The sequence below is a fragment of the Falco cherrug genome, unplaced genomic scaffold, assembly GCF_023634085.1.
Source record: "Falco cherrug isolate bFalChe1 unplaced genomic scaffold, bFalChe1.pri scaffold_229, whole genome shotgun sequence".
NCBI lineage: Eukaryota > Metazoa > Chordata > Aves > Falconiformes > Falconidae > Falco > Falco cherrug.
The window spans coordinates 73,077-86,866 of record NW_026599404.1 but is presented as its reverse complement, the minus strand read 5'-3'; the positions used below and the strand labels follow the sequence as shown (position 1 = coordinate 86,866).

The following is a 13,790-nucleotide window of genomic DNA, read 5'->3' as shown; positions in this document are numbered from 1 at the left end:
CTTTCATTATTTGAGTAACTTCTGCAGATCTCCATTGCCCAGAGTTCAACAGGCAGTAGCCCTTCCTCTAGACGACGAAAGGTGGGGATCGCAGATGCAGCACTGCCTTAGCAAACGAAGGCATCCAAATAAAATAACAAAACTGATTTATCAAGTTATAAATAAAAACCGTAGTCCTTAACATAAGACATCAGTAGATCTGCATAGCAAACTTTGCTTTCTACCAGGAGTATGGTCTAAGCACTTCCTGAAACAGGAACAGCAGCAGCACATTTACTTAAGACTTACCAAGGAAACTAACACACTTGGAATGGGTATGGACAAACAGCTGCTGTTCTTTACTGTTCTCCTGGTAAGAAGCGGTATGAATGATTTTCTATAGTCTTACACTTAGCAAATCAAAATTCTCCTTAGTAACCTTGCCATGTGACCTGGATACTTGAAGTTTTCCTGACTAAGAACAAGGTATAAAAATAATGGGAAAACCATGACTTTAATTGGTAACCTGGTTAACATCTAAGGATGCGTTTTGATTATGGAAGAATTACTTTAACATTATGAACACAGTAAGAGCACAAGCTATGAAAACTTGTAACAATTTGAGGCATCTCACCTGCTATGGAGTAAGCAAGAACTGGGAAAGTGAAAAGCATATTTTCTCTAACAAGCTCAAGTCTTTCTGGCTGAAATTATATATTAGTAATTTATGTTAAGAAAGAAATTCTAACGAAGAGCACAAGAAAAGTTGATTAGTCTTTCCTGCCTGTTAACCCCAGAGAAAAAACACAGTTAATGAATGTAAAGGAACACCTATGAAGGGACAGTTAAAACACATCGAAGACAGTAAGTTTTCACACAACCATGACAGAAACTATAGTTCCCATTGTCATACCTAGCTGCTGAAGCCAAGAGCGTGGACAGAATAGAGACAGCACTCTTTGTGAAAGATCAACAATATTCCCCGATGGCAGCTAACATTAACAAGTTTTAAAATCGATTTAAGTACCATTTTGCAGGGCTCAAAACCACCTCATTATTACTGTGGCGTGAATACCAAACTGAGAAACAGAAAAGCTTTGAAGCACGATGCTAGGATATAGGAGGGTTTCTTACACCTCTCACAGATGCTGACCATCAGCAGGCCAAACTACATGAACCTGGAACGACAATTCTCAAGTGAAACAACTGCAATATGTGCATCTGACTGTGCAATCTAATTAATTCAAGAAACAGTACCCACCCATATGAAGAAATGGGTAGTTTCTCAAAATGCTGTTTGCCGTCAAGAGTTATCCAGCCAACACCAACACATGCACACACAACACAGTGCAAATCAGATGTACTAAGCTACCCTTTGAATTGAGGGCACCTCAATGATTGTTTACTAATAGTTAAGACAAAGGATAATTAGAAATGGTCTATCAACAGAAAGATCCCAGTCTTCAAAGCACAGTATCTTTATCACAGACACGCCCAACCATGGGCGGGGTTGGGGGAATTTAGAAAAAAAAAAAAAGGAAAAAAGAGAGGGACAAGTAAAAAGACTGGTAGAATTCAGTGTAAAGCAAAAAGAAATCCCACTAAACCATGAACACGTAAGCCTAGTGCCGCGGAAAAGTAACTTACAAGAATATCCTTTTACACAAAACCTCAACGGGTGTAAACATTTTCTTTTCACTGATACGTTCCTATTTCTGCCTCTTTGTTGCTGCTTTCAGTCCCTGCCAGGGGAGGGAGCCCAGGTTAAAATACATCAGTACATAGCCCAAGGACTCCAAGTCATCCCTGCGAGATTGCTCTGCAACAGTATAAAAAAGTGGACTCATTAGGAGTACTGGAAAAACAAAAGACTGTGCAACAAGACCATCATAAAAACCCTTTGAAAAACAAGAGAAAGCTGAGAGTTACTATGCCCATGATAAACTCATCCAGTACAAGAAAAAGCCTATCACCCTTGCAATTATTAAAAAAACGTGCTAATTCCTGAGAATTACAATCTGACCAATTCCCACCCAATCAAGAGATAAGAGGCCAAGCACACTGCACTGTTAAGTGCCATAAATAAGGATCATACTCTATGCCTCATTAAAGCAACATCTACTTGTGCTAAAATTATGTGCATCAACACTTTTAAAGTTTCTATGTATTGCTTTCTCCAGCTTGCCGATTCCAAGATGAGTGTTGATGGATGCATAACAGTCAGTTCCTGTTGAGTTTTTATTTTCACGATATGGAATATGTTGGTGAGTTTGAGAGTCTCGATACTTCTTTGCTAAACCAGAGTCTATTATGTAGACAAGATTGCCTTTCTTCCCAAGGCCCATTAAGAAGTTGTCTGGCTTCACATCTCGGTGGATGAAGTTCTCAGAGTGAACATATTCAATTCAACTAATCTAGATAAAGAGGAAAAAAAAAAAAATCACTCGAGAGAGACTAGGCATACACTTTTTTCCTTATAAAAACACTAGCAACGTTGTCTTAATGATAAAAGAGGTAATGAAACTTTTTATTGTAAAATGTAAGGGCATTAAAGAGAATATAATTCGATAGACAATACATAAACCTCTCCAGCTCTTTCCCCGTGTCTATTTTATGTTTGTTTCCCAAAACTTTCTCGGGCGAATTTCTTTTGTCTTTGAGCAGTGCAACAAATGGTTTGCAAACAGTGCAAGTCTGCTTTTTAAAAATCAAGGCTTTGTAATCACTTTAGATGGGGCGCTTTGTATTTAAGAGAAACAAAACCAATTTTGAGTCTTTAATGATACAGGCCTATTCACCTCTAAATTACAGAAGCAACGTATTTGGTTCTGATCTCTCAAGGAATCTGAATATTCCAACATACTGCACCGTCAAGATCAACAAAGCAGGTTCCTACCATTTGGTCAGCAAGTAATAGGACTGTTTCGAGACTAAATTTCCTTGAACAAAAACTGAAGAGATCTTCAAGACTCGGTCCAAACGGCTCCATCACCATTACATTGTAGTCCCCTTCAGCTCCACACCACTTAATTGTGGGAACGCACACTAGAGAAAAGGAACAGTTTATTCAGTGTAACAATTTGATTTATATACAAATCTTCAAGGCTCCTAAGATGAATTCTAAGAGGGTCACGACAGTGAATGTTTGTACTCACAGTGAAGCTCAATATTTTATGCAACCGTCAGCCGAGAAAAAGGTGAAAAACTCACCATCGCTGAACATTTCATCATCTGTAAGCTGCCCATCCTTAGCATAAAGGACTCCAAATTTAAAATTCACAGGTCCCTGAGAAATAAAACCAAATATTATAGGATAAACAGACAATCAAACAAAAGACCTAAAATAATGTTTCCTCCAAGGACTTTTTTATACATCTTTTGTATACGTCCTACACACGGGAATATACACTTCATACCAGCTCCATTGCATGCTCAAGTAGCAGATACCTAATAATTCACTTTTGATCACAGATTATGAATTTTATGATATTACTAAGTTGCTCATCCATTAATACGATATATTATGCCGGTGCTTAAAATGATTTTTGATCTCATATTTGCACAGAAATACCACTTTTTTTTACTGCAATAAGCAATTGATATCTAAGTTGTTATAAGACACTAAGTAAGTGCTAGGAGTGAAAAGTTTACATTTACCTCTTGCTCTTCAAGAGCCAATAAATCCTGTAAACAAAACAGTATCTTTAGCACACTGGTACTGAAGACAGCACAACCCCCCCGTGTAACGTATTCATGTATTTGTTTAATTTCAAAGTAGCCAGTTCAACTGATAAAGACAGCTTATTTTGTAACTGTAACCCTGCTCCTCATTATTATCCTGCTACCGAAAGAAACAAACCACTAGCATTTATATGTAACAACTTATTTTTCCAGAAAATAATAAAAAGCCACAACCAAACAAACAAAAAAAGAAGTCACCTCCTACCTTTTGTATCTCAGGATGAAAAATTTCCCTTGGGCTCTTCCCAAATTTGTCAAGACTCACAGCACTGAAATGCAAATGAAATACTGCTTTATAGGAGAGCAAGTATACATTTCAACATTAAACTGCTAACTGGCTGTAGTTAGAACAGATTTCAAAAAGAATTGTTCAAAGAGCCTTGCTTACGTGGAATTTTTTGTGGAAGAGCCATTTATTTCCCACAATACTAACCTCTAAGACTTCCTAAACTTCTTTTGGATTTTAAGAACAGAAATAACTAGGACCCTGCCCGGGGATCAGGTTTAACTGTACTGCATTTACTTATAAAGCACAGAATTTTATTCCATCATCCTTCACTTTGGCTTTATACATAATTGTTGTGAGCATTTTAGGAAGGCTCAATAACCTATTCTATTTCATAAGCTTCTCTTCTATCTCTTTTAAAATAATTCAATGCATGTCAAATGAAAAACGAGCCATTCAGCATCAAGTTCACACCCCAAAGATCCACAAGCAAGATCAACTGTCTCAAATCAACACAAATACCTAATTTATAGCATTTCTTCCTAACTCATGTTTCTATGTGACTTATTTTTGCCCATTTTTTTCCCTAGCATGAATTTCTGGAGCTGCGCAGCATGCCACGGAGTGCCAAATGCAGTCTGAGGCACACTGAGCTGACACAGAGGTCACATCTGATGCATCTTTCCATCATTGCTTATGCTAGGTCACCATGTGGACAGGATTCCACAAAGCTCCCTTTGAAAGCAATTAAAATGCTAAAATTAATTTACAAAAAAGCAGGTTTATCGTGTAACTGAAATTCTTTGAGATATTCAGTACCTAGACTCACGCTGGCTGTGAACAGGGTGAAATGGCAAAGGGCTATCAACCAGGCCCAAGGGAAGGCTCAAAGGCTGGAAGAGCTAAAGAATAGTCAGGGAAGGGATTTTAGTCCAAGCCCAAGCAGGCAAAAGGAGATGACATTAGTCCTGCTGCCTGCAGGTGTGTGGGAAAATCACCTTGAGGGGGGGGGGAATTCGACAAAATTGTGTCCTAACAGAAGCGTAGCATTACGGAAAGCTTTTTTAGGGTAAAATACAGCTATGGCCTTCAGGATGGCTGGCATGCACAGAATCCGTATCACCACAGTGCCCTAAGCAACACCTCCTGGCAGCTCAGCGCATGCCGATAGTGGTGACGGAGGACGGTGCGGAGTGGAGACACCACGGCCAGGCTGTCGTGCTCCCTGCAGGAAAGGGAACCAGATGGCACCACACAGCTGATAAGCTGCACACCAGTTGTCACATGAAGAATCCAGGAGATGTCTGTGGCTGAGCCAACCATTATGGTGAAATTACTTTCCTCAGCTGAAATAATCGCATTGTAATACTAACACACACCTCCACCTCAAAGCTGCCTGCCTCCAAGGTACTACTACACCTCACTGGGCACACAACACCAGTTAGTAACAACAATATGCATGACTAAAGTCACTCAAGCTCTGCCTAAATGTGATGGAAATGGACTGGTCCTGGACTGAAATAAGTCCAAAGGGGGGGGGGGGGGGGGGGGGGGATTGTCTAAACTCCTCGATTACCCAACTCTGATTCAGTGTTCACAAAGCTAGGTCAAGCTGACTCACTCTCTACAGTTGTTATGCAGGGACTTCTCACCAAGGTAGTCAGCCTTGGGGAGGATGAGAAACAAAGAACAGGTAGTGAAAACAATGCTGTTACCTAAGTTACGCAGAAAGAAACCTTCAAGTGAGGAAAGTTCTGGCTACGAGAGGAAACGGGATGATAAGGTGTTGCAATCCACTGACATCAACAGAAAATTAGTTGAAAATAAGACAAAGATAATTGCCTTATTCTTAGCGGGAGATCACAACCTCCAACTCAAACAGCCCCACCAAAGGAGGGCAAAACCCCGCCTGAGGAGCATGCGTAGTTAGCAGAGAACTTCAGCAGTGTTATCTGGGGATACGTACTAATTTGTACTAGAAGCCAGAAACTTGTAACTAACCCTGTGTATGAAAATGAATATGCAATGTACTATGAAGTATAAGAAGTGGACAGATGAAGGGAGAAATTAGGGAAGACTCCATCAGAACTTCTGGGATCCGTCGATGGGCTGAACCTGTCTTCTCCCCCGTAGGGACACCTATCGGGTAAGAACTTTGTTTTATGCATGTTAAATAACTAACTCATGCTAGCTGTTATTAGCGATTATAATTTAGTTGTATGTAGTTTAGTTGTATATAATTCAAAGCTTGTTTTTGCAGACAGTCCCTATCACTGGCAATCACGAACCTTAATTTGTCACGATTTCCTATTAATAAAGAGTGTTATTCCGTGAACTGTTGGTGTGAGTCCTTTGTGGGCGCTGGCAGTTGCCGGCAGCGGGTAACACATTCAAACAAAGTGGGAAGACCTGCTGAGGGGTCCCCCTAATGCTGCTAGTGTGCCACCCTGAACAAGTCAGTCGAATTGCCCTTCGATCCAGTGGGACTTTTCAGTGAAGGGTCCCTGTACTGGGATGCTGACAGACTGGTCGGGAACAAGGGTCTCTGCTTTCCTGGGGTGCTAACAGACAGATCAAACACCTTGGGTTGAGAGGATTGCATACTGCTGCTGCCTCCCCCCCCGCTTCACGTGACAACGTGGCACACACCTTGGGAGAAGCCGGGAACAAGGTCTGAAAGAAGCCTGCACTTTCCTTGGTAGAGTAGTGGAGCATCAAAGGATGGAACACACGAGGGCACTTCAGCAAAGGAGTTACGAGTCTGGTTAACAGACGACAGTTTCTCCACCCTGGGATGCCTGACCAAAAATGTATATGTGGGTGAGAGTGGAGGGAGAGGCTGTGTTAGGACGGATGCCTAGGAAGAGATATTTCAGCACTGGTGGGCAGACACAGAAGATCAGGTGCTCACGCAGGTACAACATGCAGTACTGACAACTGGGAACACTACTCAAGCCAGTACCGTAGGAGCTAGAAGACAACACTTAGCTCATCTTGATGAAAGAGATCTGAAGTGTTTCCCACTCACCATCTTGACACTCCAACCAAGCCACAGCTCAGGAAATCAGAATTAAGACGCAAGGCTCAATGGACCTGCTAGCCCCTCTGGCAAATTCAGTGGTCTGGGACCTCTCAGACATCTTGTACAGGTGTTGGAAAATCCAGATCTGATGGTACTGACTTCACATCCCAACACACGCTCTGTTCCCAGAACTCTCCTCTCACATCAGGACTGGCAGTGTTATCCCACGTACCAGCTGCAAGCAAGCAAGAGGCATTTGCTCATACTCTGCAGTGACCAAAGGTTCTGAAGACACGCAGACTGCAAAGTCAGGACAGCATTACTGTTTGACTGCAACACTACCAGAATCGTTCCCGGTTTGTACTGAAGTACAACAGTAAGTCATAACATGTAAAAAAATGCAGAGTAGAGCTTTATGTAGCCAAGGACCACTTACTCCAACTTGTAACTTATTGATATATCAACTGAAATATATTTATCAGGTATGCATTGACACACGCAAAATAAACGCAGTAAGATGATAGCTTAGGCTTAAGGGTCAAGTCAGCGGAGCCTTCCCTGGAGAGAGGCTCTTTCCTCTAACCAGCTCGTCCCATCTGCCAGCCTACCAGGATTTAAAGATGCAACCAAAGTCAAGTTTTGCCAGACCAGCTGCTTGATTCCTAGTAGGAAAAGCCCGTTCACTCAGCAGCTTTGCTCCTGAAATGCATCAATGAGTCCTTGTCCCAATTTCAGAGGGACCAGGCAGAGACTTGCCTCGCAAAAGTACCGAGTATAATATATACACACACACACACACACACACACACACACAGAGGAGCTTGTCTGATCTGCCAGTGTAATAGATTTGTGTCCTATAAACTCTTCAAGAGTTTGTGGCGTTTAAAACGCTGTGAATTCAGCCATCACTTGTTCCCATGAACCTCATAGCAGGCATACGGCGATGGAAAGGCTATGAGAGCATCCATCCACAAATGGCAGAATAGCATCTTACCATGTCTGTCGGCCTCTGGAGTCACACGATTGCCAGCCTTATCCAAGCGTTGTTTAAACAGATTATGCTCTACGTCCAGCTGCTGCTCTCCTGCCACATCCATGGCATCGATGCTCAAATCTGAAAGCAGTAAGCAAGGAAAGCGGTCTATGAACACACAAGTGTTATGGCCTGTGACAAGCTGAGGAAGTGAAAAGACAGAATCTTTCAGCCAGCAGGGTAAGAATGTGCCAAACTGGGAGAGCGTGTACGGCTAGGGTCAAGTGACCGACGGAATAAAACGCACAATGCAGCATGCTAAATGGCCCTCCCAGGTACAGGGTTTGGTTTGGTGTCCCAGAAGGACCGTTTCCAACTTCCAAGAAAGCGTTACCCTGAAAGGTAGACGCGCTTAAGGCAAAAAGCCAAAAGCAAACCCCTCAAAGCCCAGAACCATTTTCAGGAACACAGGAGTTAAGCCTAAAATTGGTTGAAAGCTGCCTCCTACCTCTTCCCCCGCCACCTCTCCCCCTTCAACATCAGCACATTTCCTTGTGATCTCTTTTCACAAAAAGATTGAGGCCTGTGGTATCAGCTCGGTACCGAAGCACCACGATGCGCTTGCTGGCTACATGCTCTCTTAGAAGGCCGACAGCTTCTCCACACACAACAGCCGAGGCTTCCAGTCTCTCTAGCCTTCCCACACCGTTTTAAAATTAAGGAAGGCAAAGACCGGTAACACCTCGGGGGGTCAGGAGGAAGTCAAGATTCACTACATCTAGAGCCCAACGCATTACCCAAAGGAATTACCACAACTGAACAAGAGGCAGGAACGATCGGTAGACAGGCGGATAACATGCATAGCAGTAATACCCAGTCAGACTTGAAGGACTTCCATTCACTTCATCCCGCAACTTTGTTTTGAATTTAGTTAAAAGGTAATCAGATTCTTAACGCTCATTCTGCTTTTATAACTTCTGGAGAAAGGCTAACACATGGCATTGACATTACAGTCAGAATTCAAGTACCAAAATCACGGCAAAGCTGTGCCTTGCCAAGTGACTTCCAAAGCAGGCTCTCGAGCCTTTCAACAAGACAGTCAAGTCTGGAGTCCCAAGGGAACTCTGTGCCAGCTCTGTCAGTGCGACTGAGCTCCCTGACCAAGTACACTGCCGTACAGAAATGTAAGCGGGTTTATGCCTCAGGCTCATTTACAATGTAGAAAAATAATACTGCCCGACTGGACGCGCTGGTTTAAGCGCCCAGCAGGCCTGGCTGCGTAACCACGAGGCACCACCAATTCCTCCCCGGCTGTTGCCCAAGCAGCAGCGCAGCACTTGGAAGCAGCGGGCAGATGGAAACTTCTGGGCCCTCGGCAAGTGCAAAAGTTATCCCTCCACAGTCAGCAGTTCGACTCACAAGCACAAGGCATATGTGGAAAAGTAACATCTAGATTGATCTTCAGTTTATCTCCCCTTGATTTGTCAACGTACAATTCCGGATGAACCTAGGTACAAAGAAAAAAAAAAAAAAAAAAAAAAAAAAGAGAGCCGTTTCACTGGGAAGCAAATCCAAAGGCCTCTTCCCCTCGGCTGCTCTGGCCCAGGAGCTGACTGTCAAGACACAGGATCAGCGAGACACCTGAGCTGCTGCCTCCCACACCTTCCCCCGTTTGTAATACTTTATAAAGAAAGACAGCAATCGGTGGGGGGAAAGGGGTGGGGATCCCGCCGCCGGCTTTCTTTTCCTTCCCTTGCCCGCTCGCAGGGGCTGAAGAGGCTCCTAAGCCGCCCCCCTGCGACAGCGTTACCGCAGGCCCCGATGCGGCCTCTGCGGCCCCAGCCCGCTGCCACGGCCCCGGCCGGCGGCTGGGGGAAAGACAAAGCCCCGCGCAGAGCTGCGGCGGCTGCCCGGGCACCCGGAGGCGGCGGGGGGGCGGCAGGGCGCCGCGGGCCGACCCCCCGCCCGGGCCCCGCCGCCGCTCCTCGCCTCCTCGCTGAGGTAGCGGCGCAGCTCCGAGAAAAAAAAACAGGCGGCACCGTGAGCAGCCCGCTGAGCACCGCCACCGCCGGGGAGACGAGAACCGCCGGCAGCCCCGCCGGTCCCGGGCCGTCCTCCCGCCTCAGCCCGCCCGCCGCCGGCACCACGTCCCCCCCGGCCGGCCGCTGCCCGACGGGGAGGCCCGGGCCCGCCCGCTCACCCAGCGCGCCGCCGCACGGCCCGGCCCGAAAGCCTTCCAGGCTCCCGGGGAAGCCCAGCAGCCTCAGCCGCTCCGGGGCGCCACGTGGCCGGAAATTAAACCCGCCTTCCGGGGCCGGGCCGGGCCCGCCGCCGGCCACGGGCATGCCCACGGCCCCGGGGGGGGTTGCCCCTGTGGCCCCCTGCCGCCCTCCGCCCCCTCCCCCCCCCTCCCCCCCTTATAGCCCCTGTCTTGCCCCTCCAGCCCCCTCCCGCCGGCCCCCCTCTGCCCCACCCCCCCACCCCCCCCTCCCCCCCAAATCTGTGCCTGCCCGGAGAGCCCCCCCCGCTCACTCCGTGCGCCCCCCCCCCGCACCGCCCACCTGCCCCCCCCCGTGTCCCCCGCCCCCCTGCCCTCCTCCGACCACCTGCCCCCCCCCGCGCCCCCGTGCACCCCCGTCCCCCTGCCCCCTCAGCCTTTACAGCCCCGGTTTGCTCCCTCATAGCCCCTATAGCCCCTCCTAACCCCTATAGCCCCCATCCTGTCCCCCCCCGCCCCCTCACCAGTTGCCTGCTCCAGGGGGGTGGGGCAGCCCCCCCGGGCTGTTTGCTGCTGGGGGATCGCTCGCACGCCCCCCCCCCCCCCGCCCGGGACAGCGGTGCCGGGGGGGCTTGGGGTGTGTGTGTCAGTGCCGCCCCCCGGCCCCCTTACCGTGTCCACCGTCCTGGCCCCCCCTTTACCTGGGGAGGGGGCTCGACCTGGGCCCTCTGTGGACCCACCAGCAGGAACTGGGAGTATAGAGGAACGGGCTGGGGGCACAGCTGCCCTATGGCCCCCCCAGCCCCATGGCCCCCCCATGGGCTCCCCCAGGAGGCCCCTGTGCCTCCCATCCACCCCAGACGCCCCCCAAGCCCCTCCAGAGGACCTTGTGCCCTCCAACCAGCCCCCCAGCCGCTGCCAAGGCCCCTGCATAGTCACTGCACCCCCCAGCTCACCTAAAGGACCTAAGCGCCTTCGCAGCAACACTACTGCCCCCCCAGAGGCCCCTGTACACCCCCACCTGCCCGCCAAGTCCCTCCAGAGGCCCTTATGCCCCCCCCAGGCCCTCAACTAGCCTCATGGAGCCCCCCCAGAGGCCCCAGAAGCCCCCAGCCGCCCTCACTAAGGCCCCCATGGGCTCCCCAAAACCCCCAGAGGCCCTGTGCCCCCCCCAGAGCCCCCTATGCCTCCCAAGCCCCCCCAGAGGCAACTGTGCCGCCCCCCGAGGCCCCTATGCCTTCCTAGGGGCAGGGAAGACTCTATGGCCCCTCCAAGCCTCCCCAGAGGCCCCTATGCCCCCCCCCCTCCGGCACCAATGAGCACCACGGGCCCCCCCAGAGGAACTTGTGGCCCACAACCAGGCCCCAGGACACTTCTCTTTGTGGTTCTCACTTTGCCCTGGTAGCCATGTGAAGCACACCACAACAGTTGTGCTAACTACTTTCTGGGGTGAGATGGGGCAAAGCTGACATTTGCACTCGGCCGCAGCCAAAATGCTCCACGGCACCACCCATGCACAGCTCCACCAGAGAAGGTGCCAGGAAGGATTTCTGTTTGTGGTTCTCACTTTGCACTGGTAGCCATGTGAAGTTGCCTTCTCACCAGGGATAACCTCTGTGAGGAACGCGAGCTCCCGCAGAGATAACTCAGCAATGTGTCTTCAAACCGCGTACACCTCTTCCTCACCTTGGAATCGCTCTTGGACCGTAGCAAAGGTCCCGAGTCCTGTGACCAGGACCCCTGCCCAGGAAAACGGCACAAAGGCTGAGCACAGGGAAGAGCGAAACTCTATCACGTGCCAAATGCTTTCTCAGACTAGATCTGGGCATGCTTTCGCCCCTGGTTGACCACGAAGCAAGAGCAGGAGAGCTGCTGAGGGACTCCCTGAGAGAGGCCCGCTGTGAATCCTCCGCGGGAGGAGCAGCAGCGCTTCACCTTTCTCGGCCTTGGCCATCGGGCTGGGTGAGGGTGAGCTTTTCAGCGGCTGCAGGTCTCGGTCGCAGAGTGCAGTGAGGGTGAGGGCAGGCAGAGATCAGGCAGGAGAGGTTGTGGTCACCGAGGACATCCCCAGGGAAACAGGAACTCTCCAGGGACACACTGGGGACACCAGGACACAGGCAGGGACAATATTATGATGTTAGGGACTTCCGGGGGGACACCAGGACTCCCAAAGGGATGTCACTGGGACATTAAAGACACCCACCGGGACACACTGGGACACAAGAACACACGGGGAGACACCACGGCGATATATAGAATGGCCTGGTAATATCTGGACCCCCTCCAGGGACACCACTGTGACATTAGGAATTTCCCAGGGACGCCCCCTGGGACATCAGGGACCACCCCCTCACCTTCCCCGGGGACACCAGGACCCCTCCAGGGACAGCACTGGGACATTAAGGACCCCCCTTTGACACAGCCCTACCCCAGGGACAACGTAGGGGCATTAAGGACTCCTCCCAGGACACCAGGACCCCCACAGGACCAGAAACGCACAAGGGACAAGCTGGGAACACAAGGACAAACCTGGAGACATCCCTGGGACATCAGGGACACCACGACTGCCCCAGTGACACCACAAGGACATTAAGGACCCCCACAGGGACACCTTGCAACACAAGGACGTACTGGGAGACACCACTGGGACATCATTAGAATAGCCTTTAGGACATCAGGACCCCTCCAGGGACACCCCCGTGACATTAGGAATTCCCCAGGAACCCCGCCCCGGGACATAACAGCCTACCCACTCACCTCCCTGGGGACACCAGGACCACCCCCAGGGACACCCCACAACGCCCCAGGGACACACTGGGACACCAGGACACCACACATCCCCCCCGGGACACCATTAGGACATCAGGGACTCCCCTAGAACCTTAACCACTAGAACATTAAGGACCCCCAGAAGGACATATTGCACCCCCTGACAGACACCACTGGGACATCTAGAATGGACTGGGGACATCAGGACGCCTCCAGGGACACCGCTGTGACACTAATGACCCCCACCAGCGACACCTTGTGATACACAAGGACCCACTGACACACCACTGGGACATCTAGAATGGCCTGGGGATACCAGGACCACCCCAGCGACATTCAGGACCCCCCTGGAAACACACGACCTGCATCCAGGGAAACTGCAGGGGCATTAGGAACTCCCCCTGGGACACCAGGACCCCCACAGGACACACTGGGACACCCGAATGCCTATAGGGCCACCTGAGAACACTAGGACATCCCTGGAGACATCCCTGGGACACCAGGGACACTCCCAGGGACATTAGGACCCTCCCAGGGACACCCTGGTGACATTAGGGACATCTTGGAAGCAGAAGGACCCTCCACAGAGCACTCCTGGGACATCAGGATCCCCCCAAGGGGACCCTCCAGCAGGTCATTCTCAGTTATCACGCAGAAGCTCCCCCTCGATGGAAGTCCTTAGCAGCAGGGCAGCCCTCAGATCTGCACTGTCAAGGAAACGGAGCCCCAGAAACAGACCCCTCCCCATCCCAAAATGGGAGGACCCCCCTCCCCACATGACACTTGATAGTTTAACATTATGCTAGGGGCCAACCAATGTCCTCCTTTTTCCTCTAGTGCCGTGACGACCACGGGTGGTAAA

General features: G+C 49.6%; 1 protein-coding gene across 11 annotated transcripts; it reads right to left on the bottom strand.

Moving 5' to 3' along the window:
• Positions 1 to 474: 474 nt before the first annotated feature.
• On the bottom strand, positions 475 to 10,197 carry LOC129735057 (casein kinase I-like). Of its 11 annotated transcripts, XR_008730532.1 has the most exons (8): positions 10,142 to 10,197; positions 9,361 to 9,448; positions 7,963 to 8,082; positions 3,926 to 3,989; positions 3,637 to 3,663; positions 3,190 to 3,265; positions 2,876 to 3,004; positions 475 to 2,393 (listed from the first exon to the last, which is right to left on the bottom strand). XR_008730532.1 is itself a non-coding variant. In XM_055700431.1 (6 exons), exons 1-6 carry the CDS (start codon positions 8,801 to 8,803, stop codon positions 2,385 to 2,387), a joined length of 390 nt encoding a protein of 129 aa, XP_055556406.1. In that variant the 5' UTR covers positions 8,804 to 9,342; the 3' UTR covers positions 475 to 2,384. The 11 variants fall into 11 exon arrangements, 5 of the variants coding, with proteins under 5 accessions (XP_055556406.1, XP_055556403.1, XP_055556405.1 ...); XR_008730530.1 differs by lacking the exon at positions 3,637 to 3,663 and having other exon boundaries at positions 3,135 to 3,265; XR_008730529.1 differs by lacking the exon at positions 3,637 to 3,663 and having other exon boundaries at positions 10,142 to 10,190.
• Positions 10,198 to 13,790: the final 3,593 nt, after the last annotated feature.